Source organism: Pleurodeles waltl, chromosome 3_1 (assembly GCF_031143425.1).
Source record: "Pleurodeles waltl isolate 20211129_DDA chromosome 3_1, aPleWal1.hap1.20221129, whole genome shotgun sequence".
NCBI classification, from domain to species: domain Eukaryota; kingdom Metazoa; phylum Chordata; class Amphibia; order Caudata; family Salamandridae; genus Pleurodeles; species Pleurodeles waltl.
Genome location: NC_090440.1, coordinates 612,728,397 through 612,747,126, shown reverse-complemented (window position 1 = coordinate 612,747,126; position 18,730 = coordinate 612,728,397). Strand labels below are relative to the sequence as shown.

The 18,730-nt window shown below is 43.2% G+C and overlaps 1 protein-coding gene across 1 annotated transcript in view; it reads left to right on the top strand.

The window, feature by feature from the left end:
* Nucleotides 1-18,730, top strand: part of LOC138284375 (interferon regulatory factor 3-like) — a 55,872-nt gene that overhangs the window by 21,467 nt on the left and 15,675 nt on the right. Inside the window, exons 7-10 of the mRNA XM_069223082.1 lie at nt 1,185-1,421; nt 4,020-4,292; nt 14,337-14,588; nt 17,347-17,742. Of these exons, the coding sequence (XP_069079183.1) occupies nt 1,185-1,421; nt 4,020-4,292; nt 14,337-14,588; nt 17,347-17,742 (1,158 nt within the window). The remainder of the gene's footprint in view (nt 1-1,184; nt 1,422-4,019; nt 4,293-14,336; nt 14,589-17,346; nt 17,743-18,730) is intronic.

The following is an 18,730-nucleotide window of genomic DNA, read 5'->3' as shown; positions in this document are numbered from 1 at the left end:
CTATTCATTATGCCCCAATGAGATTTACATTCAGCCCTCAAATTTCCTGTGTTTGCCCCTTTTGAAGTTTTACACAGCTGTTCTCTCCAGCTCCTTACCCTACAGACAGTGCCTCTTATTGCCATAACATCAGCACAGCAGGTGAGCGAGTTACAAGCCTGAGCTGTCAACCTAATTTGCACCACTTTCTATCCAGGCACGCTGGTTCTGCGAACATGATCCTCCTTCCTTCTAAAAGCTGTGATTGCCTTTCCTGTTGGTCTGATTAGCACTCTTCTGGCATTCTTTGCTTCCCCCTCACCTTTCTAAGGATAAGGAGAGACTCCACTGGCTGGATCCAAAAGGTCTCTCACCTTCTATATTGATTGTATTAGAGAACAGTGGGTGGACATTGAGCTCTATATCTGACTCAGTGAAGCAAAAAAGACAAGGCTGTACAGAAGAGGATTCTCTTGTTGGATTGTCCTCTGCACTGTGGTCTGCTACCCATTTAGTTGACTGATTATTTAACTTCTTGGCAGATATCATCAGTCTGTTGCTATTTAGAATCCCTGTAAAGTGGTCCCAACTTTCACATTACTTCACGCTCATTGACAAAGAGACCTAAAAGTGATTTTCCCCCCCAAAACAGATGACTTCAGTTTGCCATTTTGAGAAGACATGCATGAGTTACATCTCAATCTGTGAGCAAGTATTGTGGGTCCCTATTTGTAAATAATGTTCCTGCCAGTGATGGATCAGCTTAGCGTGAGGTATAAAATAGTAAGAATGTGTCAGATTTTCTTAATGAGGTGCTTCTAATTGCAGGGCGTCAGTCAGCCATATGGGACTCATACGTTTCAAGAGGTTTATCTTCCATGTTATTGTTAAATATTCAAGGTCTACTATCTCTCTAAATTCTAATGGAATATGATGACTTGTCATGGGTATACTTTTGCAGTACATTTTATCTGAAAGGCTAAAGCAAATGTAGCATTCATTACAGCCCTGCCCAAAAGCATACACAGTTGTAGACTATTCTGCGTGTTTGCAATGACCGTTTTGTTTGGTCTAGCTAAGAAATTCAGTTGGAGTATGCTTGTCCTCCGGTCCCATTCACCATTCAAATTGCTTTTGCGCATTGTAGGTTCCATGCCTGACTCCTAGTATGTGTAGAAAATGTTTGCTTTGTTTCCCCTGCACAGTGAACGTGGTCTTAGGACAAAGTGTGATCACAAATGGACACAGGGAGGAGAACGGATACCATCCGGAAGAGGCCGAACCTGCGATATACAGTGTCCCTTTATCACAGCAAAATGGTTACCACTGTTTGCAGCAGAGTACACTCCAGTGGTGTCAAGCAGAAGAAGCCGCTCCCGTGACCAATTGTCTTGCATACCAGCAGGAGACGTGGACTCCACTGGCAGCTTCCTGTTCTCAAGGTTGGATATTGGTGCTAAAATATATTTATAATAATATCAGTGTATTTTGTTTCTGAAAAATAAATAAAAACATCTATTGTATACTTCTGTAGAGGGGCTTTAGATCAACAGTTGTTAACCACTGGCCCCTTAATTTGTCATTCACATTTTGCTTCAACCCACTACAGCATATAGCATGGGACAATGTACCCACTGACATAAGCTATTGGCATCTCCCTTTCAGTGACCAGGTTTTTCCTGTGCTCTGCCAACAAAAATCACATTTAAGCTCCAGAGCTTGTCAGCCCATCTCTTCTTTCATTTTTTTTTTGCTTTGGCAATCTTTTGACTTTGACCATTTATTTAATTGGTCTCACCTGCACAGGGCATGTGCTGTGCTGCAAGATGTATTGTTAACAATTCAGTGGGCTTACAACCCACCCACAGCATACCAATAGTTTTTTTTTTTTTTTTTTTTAAACTCTCATTTGCAGTCATTAGATTGCTTAGCTCCCATAGACTTCCCTTCCTTTCTTGTGTTTCCTTCCTCCCTCAAGCATGACCCAAGTGCATGTGTTCTTCCTCGTCCTTGTTCTTCCTTGTATTTTTGCAACATACTATTTTTATTTTATAAACGTTTTCAGTATTATTCCTGGATGTGCAATGTGCTTTCCTACTTTTAACACAGGCTTCTTATTTATGTTGCTTTCTGTACTAATGTTTGCCACACCATTCCACACAGTGGCACTCTAAACCACTGTGTGACTGCACCCCACTCTATGCCACTTCACCCCTCTACTCCACTCTACTCCATTCCACACAGTACCACTCTACCCTCACTCCATTCTGATCTGTTGAGCCACACCACTCTACATGATGCCACTTTAAGCCACTCCATGCCACGCTACTCTTCACCACTTCAGTCTGCCCTACTCCACTCCACTCTTCTCAACTCCACCCCAGCTATGCCACTCTACGCCATGCCACTCCATCCCACACAATGCCACTCTGCTCGACACCCTTCTACTCTACCTCTCAACTCCCCTCTACACCACTCCATTGCATGCCACTCCTCTCCTCACCACTCTTCTCTACGCCACTCTACTTTACTTTATTGTATGTCACTATTGTTCGTGAACAGACCCACTTCTGTACTGCTTAGCTAAAAGACATTGGCTAGGCCAAAAGCTTTCACATAGATGAGACCTATTGGCTTTGCCAGTTCTTGTTTTTACTTTTGTTTAGAAGGTCAGACAGCGCCCCATACACTGCTGCTGAGCCTCTTGCTGCCCTTACTGTCATCATAAGTGTTTTTCCTGAAGTTTATTATTCCTTTTCCAGTCAAGGATGGCCAACCACAAGCATTTGCAGGTTTTATTTCATTGTATTTTGTTAATTTCCCATCCTTTTTCTTTAAAAAAAAAATGTTTTTTTTTTTTTTTTTTTAAGTGCGCCAGCAGCTTTAAGATGCTGTTGGGCTGTTCTGTTTCCACGCATTCCATTGTGCCATATCTTGAAGGGAGGGTAGCCTTGTGTTTTTTTTTTATTTTATTTTTTTATATGCAGCACCAATTTTGGGATGATTCAGTCTACAGTAGTGGACACCACATCTTCACCCTACACATCTTTCCCCCAATTGTCCCATAATGGCTTTTACCCAGTAAGCAGTGTGCCTGAGTGAGTGCACGATGAGCCGTGTATCTAAGAGCAATGAAAGCATGGTGTTTTGTCAGTGCATGGTGAGAGGTATGCATTTTCTGAATGCAGGGTGAACAGTGTATTCTGCAACTGCAGGATAAGCCATCTGACTGACTACAGGGGGAAATGTGTGATTGCGGAATAAGGGTTGTCCGGCATGATTGGAGCAGTAAGGGTGGAGGGAGTGAAATGTGCCTGTGAGTGTAGAGTGAGACAAGACCTATTGGAGTTTCCATCGGATGTTATATTGCCTTCAGTTAAACATTGCAAAAAGAGTCCAAGTTGATGAAAACAGTTCTGGTTTGCTGTAAAAAGTTAGATCCCAGCCAATTGGGCTTGAGAGCCATTCTAATTATGTTGGATACCGATGTTAACATTGTCAAAACTGGAAAACAAAATTAAATCACTATGTAAAATGGAACGGTCGGAAAAAGTAGACAACGCAAGTTCACTTGGAAACACAAAATGCTATAAATAGTAACAAAAACTGGAAAAGATACATTTCCGGTCAGGAAGAAATTGTTCATTTACTTTTTTGGGTAACAACCAAGACATTTTATATTTCTTATTGCTTTACTCTGCATCCTTGGTTATGCCATATTCTATCTTTTTGACCACCTCCTTTACTCCCATCCTAATTATCTTAAATGTATCTTGCATTAGTGCTGCTAGTAATTTATGGTGGGTATTAATTTGCATGTTTGCTCCTACCCTATACATAACCTGATTCCCTGCTGCTCTTAAAAGTCAGATACCTTTAATGTTGTCTTGGCATTGCACGTTTTCCTGCATCATGTGCCCCAAAGAAAGCTATCCAAGTAATTCTGTTGAAGAGCCGATTTACGTGAAATGATGAATTAAACTGGTTATTTACTTTCAGCTGCACAAATGTCTATAATTGCTGTCACCAATCTTTCCCAGAAAATAAAGCTGTTTTCATTAACCAAACCATCATCCAGAATGGACATGGAGAAGGGGTGCCAGTGAGCAATGGGGACAACTACATCACAGTAAACAGTGCTGCAAAGAACAGCTTTCAGTCTTGGGCTCCACAGTGGACCATCGAGCCAGCAGTGCCAGGGTATAGCCCCATCCAGAATGGATTTGCCTCTCCAACAGCAGCATTTCGACAGAACAAGTCTCCACAGCACCAGTTGACACTGTTCCCCATCGGAAAGCAGCACCAAGATGCAGGTGAGAGTTGTTCTGAGTTAGGCTATACATGTTTATGCTTCCACTGTACCATGAAAGGAGAAGTTGGGGCGTAGCTTATATGGCTGATCAAAGTATGCCCAGGCAAGGGGAAGCTAAGAAGGAGTTGATGCATGTTTAGGTAACCTGTCTGGAGGCTCAAACGTGGCTCCCTGTCCAGAAATCTTCGCTGTTTCCACCATATTGGTTTGCCATACACCTGATCACAAAATGGCAACATCTCCCATTAGAAGGAGTTTAGGGCCCCTTAAAAGCGATGTCATATTTTGAAATAGAAGAGCCACAAATCCAAAAGAATCCAAGACCTGAATAGGGGAGGTAAAATGACACTGTGTTGCTCTATATGAGAGAACCGGCTAAAGTGGCAGTAAGGGTAAGTGGATGAGACATAGTGTCAGGGTTGGATTACGAATGCTGAATATACTTGAGGAATTGTTAGTGTCCACAATATTAGTAAATGCAGTCCTCATTAGATGTGCTGATGAGAGCTTTAGTGGGTCAAAACCGTGCACGGTTCAACACATACCATCCTACTAATGTACAACCAAGCATGGGGAGGACCACCACAAGAAGGTAGTATTTTCCAAACTCTGCAAGCAGCAAATACCTTCCTTCTGCTCCCACACCCAAGGATTGCTCACCTTACAAAGTAAAGCATGTCTTAGTTTCCCCCAATACACTTGCCAAGATATCCCATTCTCCCTCAACCTGAAATATAGTTGTATGTTTAGTCCTTGGCCACTCCTCATTCATAATTGTAGTGTCTTATGGTTGTGAGTATTAGGACACCGCGGCCTGGGGCGGACTCAATGAAGGGATTATATAATCATTCTGGGAGGTGTTAAGGTGTGGCCATTAACGGTTATGAGATTATGAAAATTCAGTTGTTTGTTGTACACTGATGAATAAAGATGTTAAGTACAAGCTCAATGTATGGCATGTCCCGTGCATGCTCCTGGGCTGGGGAGGACGTGACAGCTGGTGACAAGTAGGGGATACGTGCCCCAAAGAAATAAGGCGTCTCTCCCTGAATTTGCAGGAATATAGCAAACTGCTTCCAGGCCACGTGCCACGTGCGTCCAGGCTGGTGCAGAGAAGCCTGCAGTTGGCGTATATAGAGTGCAAGCGCCACTCTAGCCCGTACGAGGCCTCGTGGAGAAGTCGAAGGCCTGACAGAGAAGCTGTGTTGAAAAAGCCTGTCAAAACTTGCCAGCCAGGCTGAGAGAACAGTGTTGTGCTACAGCCCTGAACCATCCTTAATACAAAGAGAACGCCAAAGGCAGTGACAATCCGGTACAACATAAAAGGCAACAACAACCAGGTACAAGAAATTAACTTACTCACCGGCCGTACAAACTCAAAATCAGGCAAGGTGACTGGAGAGTGAACTCAGGGTTTGTGCTCGCCAAATTGTTGGTCGTTGTAGGAACCACCAAAGCCACCTTCGAAATTGTGAATATTTTCAGTTGGCTGCCACAGAAGCATGGAGTACGCAGCAATGTGGAATTCCTGTTTCCCAACGCCCGGTACATATTGTTTGGGGTCAAGGGCAACACGTTTTCATGTTTATTTTGTCCTTGGGACAAGTAGGCTCAATCCATGCAGCACAAACCCTTTGGCTGCCAGTTTACAGAGAAGGAAATTGCCTGCAGTTGAGGTAATATGCGTGTCCATAAGTTAATGCTGTCTGAACTTGTATTTATAATTCATTAATGAAAAGCCTTCATTATTAGGGTGAGCGTTGTAAATAAATGTTTTAAGGTGACACTACACTACTGGAAGTGGTTCTAGTAAAAAAATAAAAATAAAGTGTACACACGTTTGAAATGTTTAACAATATGAGGCTAAGAATAATGCTCCCAGAATGTTTTCTGATTAGATGTAAGTGTTTGCAGAAGCTTATAAGCAAGAGTGATGATTCTTTTCTTTCAAAATAAAAGGTTCAGAAAAAAATGCAAGTAGGAGAAAAAATTGTTTTACTATGAAAATGTAGGTGATTTTTCCGTGAAGTGTAATTTCGTAAAATGTGTTGATGCATGTCTGTATATCCAAAATAAATTCCTAATGGAAAAATCAATGTAACTATTTTCAACAAGATTATGGGACGCATGAAAATAAACAAGCACTGGCAAAGCCAACTGATTCAACATTTTTTGTGAGTCTTTTGGGTTTGTCAATGCGCGTTCTATTGTGACATGGCTTTTGTAACACTTTATTGTTGTGGGAGTTCCAGGCTCTCACCATTATAACAAACACTGGCAAAAAGAAAAAACGGTTTTGGTCTCAAAAAGCACCCATTGCCACCAGTGGTGTAACCGAGGCCCTGCAGCCCCCACTCCAGGTGGCTCCCCCCCAGCACAGCACACCTGCCCTGAGTGAGTCTGGAGAGGGGGGGGGCTCGATGTTCTTTGCAGGGAAAGCCTCCCCCCTGCCAGTTTTGTTACACCACTGACTGCCACAGTAGTTTCTGGCACTGAACAAAACTACTTTGTGTGCCAATATGCTCCTTGTTGAAGAGCAGAATGCAGTCACTCAGAGTAAAGGCAGCCGATAGAGAGAGAAATAGAAGTTCAATAAAAACAAAATGGCTTAGCTAACGCCAGACCTAATTAGGGAACCAATTCTTAAAGAAAGTCACAAGTGCACCCATGGTATGTGTCTTAATTAGTGGCTTTCATCAGTTGACAAGAACTTACAGAAGTAGACCAGGAAATCGTACTCCTAGAAAATATTTGAACTGTATTTTTGCACTAGCAAATATAAATGGGTAGATATGCTCATGTGAAAATCTGAGCGTTTACAAGTTCACTTTCTCTCCAACCACTTTTTTCCCAACCCTGGAAGAACTTCTACTTCTGCCATTGTCAGGAGTACATTTCAAAACTTTCTCATTATGGGAAAAGATTAAAGAAGAGCTGGTGAAAGTCCTTAAAACAAGTTAGTTTTGCAGACTCAAAGGCGTTCCAGCCCTGGAACTATTGCTTACTGCTTCCTCCAGCCCCAGTATGCAGATCTGCGGAAAGGTAGCAAAATTTAAATTGCTATAGTAGGGATTGATATTGCAAGTATTCAGGCCCTACTGTAGTAGTAGCATTGGCATAATCAGCGAGGCTATTATCAGAGCTCTTACATAATGAGATTGCTGCCATAATTTGTTGCCGTACTACATGGCACAAAAAGGACAAGTAGATGTATTTATTTTTTTACAGGACAAGTACATATTTTATTAAATTCCACACCCCTGAGTACGGTTCTATTGCTTTTATAAAACCTCTGCTGCCATTCAACACTGCCAAGAAAAAGAATATTGGTGCCAGATGGATCATGTGGACCAAGACTTTCGATGACTTTATAGACGTCCTGGAAGAAGTCAGTGACGAGAAAATCAGTAAATATTTCAAGAATCTTGCTGGTGATGGAGTGAAAGTAATATAGAAAATCTCACAGACGGAGACAATGATGTGCCATCCTATCAAAGAAGCATAAGGAGCCAAGCTGAATACAATGCCAAATGTCTACTGGGAAAGGTACATTTTCAATCTAGTGAGACAAGTTTGTGAGCCAATTGAGTTTGTTGAGACACTTGATGTGCTCATCAAACATTGTAAGTTTAGTGAATTTAACAATGAAGAAGTCATGCACCTCCAGTCATTGATGGATGCTTGACAGACTATGTCGGAAGACGCATGTTGCGCGAGACGCTCTGGGCCGGATTTATACTTTTTAGTGCCACATTTGCATCATTTTTTGCTGCAAAAGCATAGCAAACTTACAAAATTCAATAATGTTTTGTAATTTTGCATCGCTTTTGTGTCAAAAAATGGAGCTAATGCAGCGCTAGAAACGTATAAATCAGTCCCTCAGTCTACAAAAAGTTTTGACGGCTGCCAGAGCCGAGGAACTAGCTGATCGGCAAGCTGCCACCATAGAAGTGGGAACAACAAAAAGTGAATCAACTAGTCATGAAGAGTAAACATAAGCACCAAGCAGTTGCCCGTAAGTCAACATCTTCAAAGAAAGATTGTGTTTCTGATGTGGTTTTTCATTTCCACATGAAAGCAAATGTCCAGCCATCAGGCAAACATGCAGTGTTTGCAGAAAAGGGAACTACTACAAGGCAGTTTGCAAATAAAAGGAGAATCCAAGTGTCGCAGTGAGAAGAAAAATGGACGCCAGAAGGTTCCAGAAGTACTTTCACCACACCCACAAAGACCAAAAGCAACCGGCTCTGACAGGTGAAAACTAAGTCGATTGTCATTTTGTTCATCTTGCAAGGATCACTCTATGTCATTGAGTGACAGTGAAGAGGGTGAATGTGCAGTGTCTAAAAAAAATTAAAAAAAAGGATCAACATGCACATGTGGGCCTTATGACTTGTAAAAAGAATAGAACAACAACAAACAAGTGAGTTAATGAAACAAAAGAAATCTTATGGACATTGCCCCAAGATCAAAATTAAAGTCAATAGTTGTCCCATATCCTTTGTGATTGACAGTAGGTCATTAATCAACATCATGCGAGTTAACCAATTTAAGTTTGTCGCCTGTACTTTAACTCACAGCGTCCAGTACGAAAGTGTACACGTGGGCTGCTTCCAAACTGTTGAGGAGTCCAGGATCGTTCATGGCAACCTTGTGGCACAAGAAGAGGTCTGTGCAGGCCCAATCCACGTTCTTGAAGGTACTCCATCCAGTGCATGCCTACTTAGTTTTACAACTGCTGCTGACATTGGACTGATAACTATCAATTGCAAAATATGCAATCTGAAATTGTGATTCAGTTCCCATTCCTGTTTTATGTTATAGGAAGGCTCAAAGCAATGAAGGTGCAACTCCACATTAATCTTAGCATCCGGCTCGTTGCACAGTGACATCACCGAATCAAATTGCATCTACAGGAAGCAGTCGAGAAGGAATTAGAAGCCTTGCTAAAACACAACATCATCAAACGCTCTATTGGTCCCACACCATGGGTGTCGCTCATAGTGGTGGTGCCAAAAAAGGACAGTGGAGACGCAGTGCGCATTAGCATGGAAATGAGCCAAGCCAACAAAGCAATCGAGAGAGACATCCTGGTCCACTCATTGCGAATATAATCATACAGCTGGATGGAGCCAAAGGTTTCTTCCGCCTTGACCTGAACAAATGATACCATCAACTCAAACTGGAAGAAAACTGCAGGTACATTACCACTTTTTCGACTCACTTTGGTTTGTTCAATTACAAAAGATTGAGCTTTGGAGTGTCATCTGCTATAGAAATATTCCAAGATCTTATATGTAGAATGATTCAACCTGTTACACATACCTTCAATTACAGTGATGATATACTGCTGTGTTGTGAACAACAAGGAAGGAACAAGATAAGGCTCTCCAGCAGGCGTGTCAGTTACTTACAGATTTTCGTCTCACAATAAATGCCAAAGTGTGAATCTCCCAAATTTCAAGTTCTTTGAACACGTATTTTCTTATGGAGGAATTACTCTGAATCCTGATACAGTGAGAGCACTATCAGCCACCAGTCCCCCACAAGATGTCACCATGGGATGATTCTTCTTTGGCGTGGACAGCTATTTGTTCAAGGTACATTTATGACTTTGCCACAGTGAGTGCCCCATTGCGAGATCTGACAAAATAAAATGTCCAGTTCCAATGGCTCTCTGAATATGACCACAGCTTCAAAAGCATAAAACATGCAATCGAAAATGCGACTGAGATGTATTACTTTGATCTGAAGCTGCACACCGAGATCACTGTTGATGCGAGCCTGGTGGGGCTGGGAGCAATCCTTTCTCAGCATAATGGAAACCCACACGCTCAGACACATTGTGGCGTACACTAGTCGAAACTTGTCTGACACAGAACGTCCCTATTCCCAGCCGGAAGAAGAGAAACTAGCTGTAGAGTGGACCTGTGAGCACTTTCATGTATTTCTGTATAGAAAGCGTTTCACAATCAACACAGACCACCAAGCACTGCTCACCATCTTCTGAAATACAAATGCCAAGCTGCCTGCTCGCCTTGGAAGGTGGGGGTTGTGTTTACAAGAGTATGATTATTGAATTATGCATAAGCCAGGCATGAATCAAACCCTGCAGACTATTTCTCACGAGTACCCCTACAGAGGCACGGCACAACATTGAAAACTGAAGAATACATCAACTTCATCATAAAGTTGAACATGCCAGCGGCCTGTCCATCAGATTGCTGCAGCTACTAGTGCCAAAAAGGACATGCTTGCCCTTACAAACATAATTTAAGCACAATCATGGAGACAGTGTTCGGCCTGTAAGTGACGATGTTAAATTTAAAGAATATTGAAATGTCCAAGATAAACTGTCTGTCAGTAAAGAAGGCATTGTGCTAAGAGGATCCTGTATTGTTATACCTGCGAGTCTGAAACAGAAAGTCATTGAACTTATTCATGAAGAACATTGTGACTTTGTAGCCACCAAGAGGGCCTTGAGAGGGTGAGTGTGGTTCCCTCGTTTGGATGAGAAAGTTGAGAGGGAATTAAAGGAGTGTCCTTTATGCAGTTGCCTGTCTCCTAAGGTGTCCCCGCATCCACTAATTATGTCTGATCTTCCTGCGTGAATGCGTGGGAAAGAGTAGCCGTAGACTTCTTTGGGCCCCTAGCAAACAGGCTCCGACTTACGGTGGTCATTGACTAGCACTCCCGTTTTGCTCTGGTGGAGGACATGTCTTTAACAACGCACAACAATCTTATTGAGCAGCTGGATGACCTATTTGCAGTGTGGGGTATACCAGACACTCTCAAATCTGACAATAGTCTGCCATTCAACAGCAAGGAGTTTAAAGAGTTTCTGACTAAATTGAGTGTCAAGAATCAGAAAAGTATACCCTTGTGGTCCCAGGCCAATGGGTCATGGGGATCCTGAATTGAGTGATCCAACGTGCATCGATGGAGGGAGTTGAGCTTAGTCGGGCATTATCTCAAGCCCTGCAGGCCTGTCAGGCGACACCCTCACTTTGCCACTGGTGAGACTCCTGCCACCCTGATGTTCAGGAGAGCTATAAGAACCCAATGGCCGCAGTGGACCCCTGAATGAACCCTGAATGCTGGCAAGGTTTGTGCTACTGACACTGCTCAAACATCAGAGGAAGACTTATGATGATCAACGTTCTCAAACTCAAGATTTGGTGCTTGATGAGGGTGACTGGGTTCTTCTCAAGGGAAAACAAAAGACACATCGTCCATTTGATGTTGAACCTTTGAAAGTTGTGAAGCACAAAAGACACATGATAACGGTGCACCGTCCCGGCAAATCCATCACAAGGGACTGGTTCCATTTCAAGTATTTGGCTAGCTGATCATCGGATTCTTCAGCCAGTCGTGGCTCGTGGGTGTTTAAAAGGGGTGGGGTGTCGCACGTGGGGAAGAAAATATTAATATATATATATTTTTTAAATAAACTTACCTTTATGCTGCGCCCTGCTACTCTGCTGGCTGGAGGCAGGCACAGGCTCCCAGCCTGACCTGCGGTCAATCTTGACGCTGCTCAAAGCAGCATCAGGATTGGCTGGGAATGCCCAGCCAGCATGCTCCCAGGCAGACTGGGAGCCTGTCTAGGCTATCTCTAGCCCAGCAACTCTGTTGCTGGGCTGGAGAGAGCCCACTGCGCATGTGTGTTTGGCCGGCCCGAGACAGCCGCCCAAACACACATGCGCTCTGCGGGGGAGTGCTGAGCACTCCTCCCCCATGCCCCCCCACACTTGTCACCCTGTGGCCCCGCCCCTTTACAAGGAAACGATAACTAACACTGTTTGTTATTGCTTCCTTGTAAAGGTTTGGCAACTGTCACTGCTGGCAGGGTGCGATGCTCCTCTGCCCTCGTGGAGGAGCCGCCCCTGCCTGTAGCTCCCGAGAAGTCTGTTCCACCTGAAAGCCCTGATCAGACACTATACCATCAGGCTCCACCCCAGCTACATTTCAACTACTTCATATCACACAGTCGGCCGAACTGTGTGACCATCTAGATGGCTGATCGAAGAAATGTAATGCTGCTATTTGTTCATGTTTTTTTTTTTTGCCTTTATTTAAGAAGGGGGGGAGATGTAGGGCCCAGTGTATGGCTTTTTGTTTTGCAACTTGCAATTTGCGATCCGTTTGCGAATTGCAAATTGTGAGTTGCAAAATCAAATTGTACAACAGTGTTTGCGATTCCCAAATGAGTTGCAAGGGACCTGCCTCGTTAATATTTATGGGGCAGGTCAAAGTTTGCGACCCATTTGAAAATGGCTGCACTCCCAGGGATAGTGGCCTTCTGGGCACAGTAGACCACCATTTTTGACAGCTTTTCAATAAAGCAGTTTTTTTTTAAAATCTCATCCCGTTAAACGGGATGTAATTCAAAATGAAAAGTTTTTAATTCTTTTCTGAGTAGGTAGTGGTCCGTGGGACCACTGCCTGCTCTGAAAAAATATTTTCGCAAGCACTCACAAAGGGGAAGGGCTCCTGTGGGGACCCCTTCCCATTTGCGAATGGGTTAATACCAACTGGTGTTAACTACGATTACTTTGCGACAGGGAATGCAATTGCAAAACAATCATACATGGGCCTGTGAGTCACAATTCGGAAGGGACATACTTGGGGCGCCCCTTCCTAATTGTGAGTTGCAATCCATATTTTGCGAGTCGGTAACTGCGTACCGACTCACAAAATTGGACAAGTCGCAAAATGGTACATCATACTTGGCCATTTTGCAGTCGCAAACGGCGATGTTTGCATTTTGTGACCGCAAAAAGACATCATACATTGGGCCTGTAGTTTCTTAGGACTGTGAGCATTAGGACCCCGCAGCCTGGTGTGGACTCAATGAAGGGATTACACAATCACTCTGGAAGGTGTCAAGGTGTAGTCATTAATGGTTTTGAGATAGTGAGAAGTCAATTGAATTTTGTACACCAGTGGATCAAGATGTTAACTTCAAGCTCTGTGTGTAGCGTGTACTTGTGCATGCTCCTTGACTAGAGAGGACACGACAAAAATGCGTGCCCAATAGGCATGCATATGGGAAACAGCCTTAACAACACGTCTCGAGTCATGTTGTGCCTTTACAGCGTGGTCGGAACCACAAATGCGTCTTTACAACGCATTCCTTTACCACTCAAGTCATTACAACGACTTGCCTTAGGGAAAGTGTTGTTGGACTGATGTTGGACTTTAAGTCCATCACTTTCCCTACTGTGGTGCTGACTGGAGTTGGAATAGTAAACTATACTATTCCAAAGTCCAGCGCTTTTACCACGCAAGTCATTACGACTTGCCTTGGGGAAAGAATGCGTTGCAGAGACGCATACGTGGTTTTGGCTGCGTTCCTAAGGCAGGCGTGCTGGAGACCTGCGTTGTTCCGACACACAACCCATGCATATACTCTGAAAAACGTAATATTGTCTGGTCAGGCAAATTGGGAGCATTTCATGTATTTCTTTGGTAGGCAAGAGCACACACAGAAATTGAGCAAGGTAATGAACATGTTGCGAGGCCCCAGGGTGTTGTCCGATATAGTTGCTCAATAGCACCAACCGTCCCAGCTGGACAATGGCTACAGCATCCTTTATTTACCAAAGATAAAATCTGGGATAAAATGCTTTCTTTGGCTTTCAAGTTGGGGCAAAATATGTTTATTTCAACATCTATCCAAGTCAGTTAAATAGTACACAATATCTTTCATCAGACTCTATTACATTCTGAACCACGAACAAGTTCAATAAATTAATTACAAATTGGCCATGATCAATGTCAGTACTATTGAAATCGGCATGTACCACTCTCCTTTGCACCCACCATAACTGGAGGTTTGATTGTACTCATTAATTTGCAGCTGATTGCTTGACAATTAGATTATTTTACAAATCAAGAAAATTGGCTAGTATAAGTTTAAAAGGGGCTACATTTTGTTTAAATGATGAGATATTCCAAGGCTTCGAACTGATGCTAAGCTTTCTCTACTTGACATCTGTCTTCTGTCACCCATTTTCATTATGCTTACATCTTTTGATTGTAGCAACTGATCCTGCTTACAGCAATCACGGCGCCCAAAATGGGTATTTTCAAGAAGCGCCTTCGGGCAACGGTGCCAAATATAGCAGGAACAGCAGCCCTGTGGAGAACAGCTACCACTCAGTGGGGTCGCGGTGGCCTAACCCGGCCGTACCAGAGCACCAGCCCACTGAGAATGGGTACGGCTATCAGCAAGGGAATGCCGAACAGGAACAACATCCATCTCTTGCTGTGCAGGCCCAAATACATAATTTAAGTAAGTAAAGCCATCTTTGCAGCCTGAGACGTCACCTAGTGGCATATTTAACAAAAGGTTTGAGTGTCAAGACAGGTTTGCAAATTATGTGGAAACAAGAAAAAACATTGGTATCGGCATGTGTCTTTCCTAGAAGAGTGTAAAATGGCCAGTAAAGAAAACTGTGAAAGAATTGTAAAAAAATAAATAATACATGAGGCAACCCACTGATTCTGACAGGCAGTCTGTTTTGCCTGGGTACTCACAAACATTTTCTCGGGGGCCAAAACGTACCCGAGGGCCGCATCGATGTCAAAGAAACCACAGAGAGACGGCGCGACAGTGTGGGATAGGAAACTATGGGGACAGGATAAACATCATGACAAAATGCTTTCTTTTAAATCTTTTTTGCGCCATTTGCAGAAGCCTATCTTAACCTATGTGTAGCCTATACATTTTTTTTTAAGTTGTAACCTATGTTTTACTGTGTTTAAAATCAAAACAAAAAAACATATGACTTGAGTATTCGGTGCTTACTGACACAAGGTGACACCCAAGAGCATTATATATACATCATCTATGGCCGCAAAGTCAGCCTATTGTTGCATTCCACATAACTGTCCAGTGGGACTGTGGAGTGACATCACGAGCCCTAGTGATTCTCAGACTCCCACAGGATTGCACCCGGAATAAAAAAAAAAAAGCACAGTAGGAGGAGGGACACTAGTCAATAATGAAACAGGAAACTTTAATAGGCGGTACTGCCCTTTAAAACAAAAATCCACAAAGCCATTGAGCTTTTTACATTGAAAACCTATAATTTTATGCTTGTGAGGAAGGGGTCATTGGAAAGGGGAAAGCTGCTTGTCACCCACGGAAAAGGGGATGATAAGACATGCACTGTGGAGAAATGGGGCGTAGGAACATTTGTGGTTAGTTGGCTGGAGGAAGCTGTACGTTTTGTTTCCTCCAGAGGGAAACATTCACTTGGATTGGGAAAGGAGGTGAAAGTGAGTGTAAGTCATATACACTGAAGACCACATTATGGTATATATAGCGCCAAAATATTGGAGTTAAAGTCATTGTTTGCCTGCAGAAAACTACCTTGCGTCAATGAGATGCAAGTTAGGCGTTCCCAGGCAAAAAATCACTCTAAGGCCCTAGCGCCTTATTTAACCTCCTATGCAAAAATCACGCCCGGGGGGAGGAGGGCTAAAATAATGGTGCAAAACTTGCTTTGCACCATTTTGTAACGCCTGGGTCAGGGCAGGCGTTAGTGGACCTGTGCCTATTTCCATGGTGGAACACCATGGAATTAGCCCACCTGTGACCTCCCAAGCCCCAGGGACATCCATACTAGAGGGACAGCGGAGGATGTGGGACCCCATCCCAGGTAAGTACAGGTAAGGTTTTTTTTTTTTTTTTTTTTTTTAAGTGTCATTGGGGGCCCTGAAATGCCCCTCCCCCCCTCCCCCCCACATGGCACTGGGTGCAATGGTCATGCCTGGGGGACCCTGTTCCCCTGTTGGCCATTGGGGTGTTGGGCATGACTCCATTTGTTTTTTCTTTCCTACGACAGGAGTCGTGGTATGGATGGTTTTGTGTCAGAAAATGACTCTAAATATGTTAGAGTCTTTTTTTTTTTTTTTGGTGCAAAATATTCCATACCGCCAGCCCCACCTGACTAACGTCATTTTTTAAAAAATGCTAGCCTACCCTTTGCACCGGCTTGCACCACTACATAAATATTGTGCCCGACTGGTGCACAGAAATGATGCAAGCCGGTGCTCAACTTTTTGGTGCAAAAATGCGTTATTGCAGTCTTGCACCAAAAAGTATAAATCCGGGCCGAAGTATCCTGGAGAAGCAGACCTCAAAATGGAATAGTGGGTAGGGCAAACGGAACTGGCGGAGTTTTGCTCTGCGGAAATTCGCGGAGTTACACAAAAGCTCAGAGAGATTCCGTGGCGTTACGCAAATGGGCAGCAACAACACCACGCAGCACACCAAAGGGCATTGCTGCTCGCATTGATTTTTGCTGTCACCCAGTAGTGTTTCTTTTTTACTTGAGCTTTCTCACTGCAAACGGTTGCAACCATCCACATTTGGAAAATCTCACTGAGAGCCCTCCAAGTGCCTGAAATTACACTAGAGGACTCCAGTTATCTCTAGCCAATGTAGCTCGTTGGCGAGCTGTGCGTGAGATTAAAAAAACTGTGCCACACAGCAGTTGACAGAATTTGGCCCAGAGTGGCTAAAATTCCACCGTCTGAGCGGAATGTTTTGCCCACTCCTAGCAGTGAGAAGGGTGCACTGGCAAAGGGAGACTGCTATGAAAAGAACAGTTTGTAGCACCATTTGCACATTTTTGTCTAGCCACTGATGCCGCATTGTGATCGGCTGCGCAATATTACCTTCATTGTGCTTGCGCTGGACAATCAGAAAAGTGGTCTAGAAGCCTGTTTCTTGAGTATTCAACCGATAACGCTGAACATGCTCTTCCAGCTCTAGTGACTGGACCTACAGCAGAGCTCACTGATCACCAGTAGATGCCTTTGTCAAAATGAGGGAACTGGATTTCTATTTCCTTTGAAAACATGACCGCACATAATTTCATACTTCAACATGTCTTTGATGTGCTGAGTTGTTTATACTTGTGTATAACATTAATTTTCTATTTTAGTTCAACCTAACTAAAATGTAACATTGCACAAATTCAACTGAGTTTTTACCATTATTTTCTTTAAAAAAAAAAAAAAAGTATTCCTTGTTGTTTAAGGTTTAAATTGCCCACGGAGTTCCAGTTTGGATGTGACCATCTTTTACAAAGGGAATGAGGTTCTTCACCAACAGGTGACCAAAAGATGCCTCCTCACTTTCAACCCTCAAGATTCCTCACTTGGTGAGGTGGAAGCTGTTCATTTCCCAAGGCCAGATAACATCCGTGATCAGAAACAGTTGGAGTACACCCAGAGGCTGCTGGACAGTGTGCAGCGGGGCTTGCTTCTTGAGGTAAACCCAGAGGAGAAAATACTCATCGCCACACGACTGGGCAAGTGCAAGGTGTTCTGGGCATTCTCCGAAGAGCTTGGAAACATGGCAGAGAGAGTGGAGTCCAGAATGCTTCAAAGGGAAATTCCAGAAAGGATTTTTGATTTTAACACATTTTGGACAGGTGGGTGAAATCCGATTTTCATTTGCTTTTTTCTCTTTTACGGATGTGTGTATGCCCTGAGTATCACTACAAAAACAGCATTCCCAAAAAATGACAGATGTAGTAGCTGCTGTTGGTAGAGGAGTTGCCCAGACACTAAAAAATAGGGTTAGCAAAGGTCATGTCTCGGGATATACAGGGAGTGCAGAATTATTAGGCAAGTTGTATTTTTGAGGATTAATTTTATTATTGAACAACAACCATGTTCTCAATGAACCCAAAAAACTCATTAATATCAAAGCTGAATATTTTTGGAAGTAGTTTTTAGTTTGTTTTTAGTTTTAGCTATGTTAGGGGGATATCTGTGTGTGCAGGTGACTATTACTGTGCATAATTATTAGGCAACTTAACAAAAAAAATATATATACCCATTTCAATTATTTATTATTACCAGTGAAACCAATATAACATCTCAACATTCACAAATATAAATTTCTGACATTCAAAAACAAAACAAAAACAAATCAGTGACCAATATAGCCACCTTTCTTTGCAAGGACACTCAAAAGCCTGCCATCCATGGATTCTGTCAGTGTTTTGATCTGTTCACCATCAACAATGCGTGCAGCAGCAACCACAGCCTCCCAGACACTGTTCAGAGAGGTGTACTGTTTTCCCTCCTTGTAAATCTCACATTTGATGATGGACCACAGGTTCTCAATGGGGTTCAGATCAGGTGAACAAGGAGGCCATGTCATTAGATTTCCTTCTTTTATACCCTTTCTTGCCAGCCACGCTGTGGAGTACTTGGACGCGTGTGATGGAGCATTGCCCTGCATGAAAATCATGTTTTTCTTGAAGGATGCAGACTTCTTCCTGTACCACTGCTTGAAGAAGGTGTCTTCCAGGAACTGGCAGTAGGACTGGGAGTTGAGCTTGACTCCATCCTCAACCCGAAAAGGCCCCACAAGCTCATCTTTGATGATGCCAGCCCAAACCAGTACTCCAC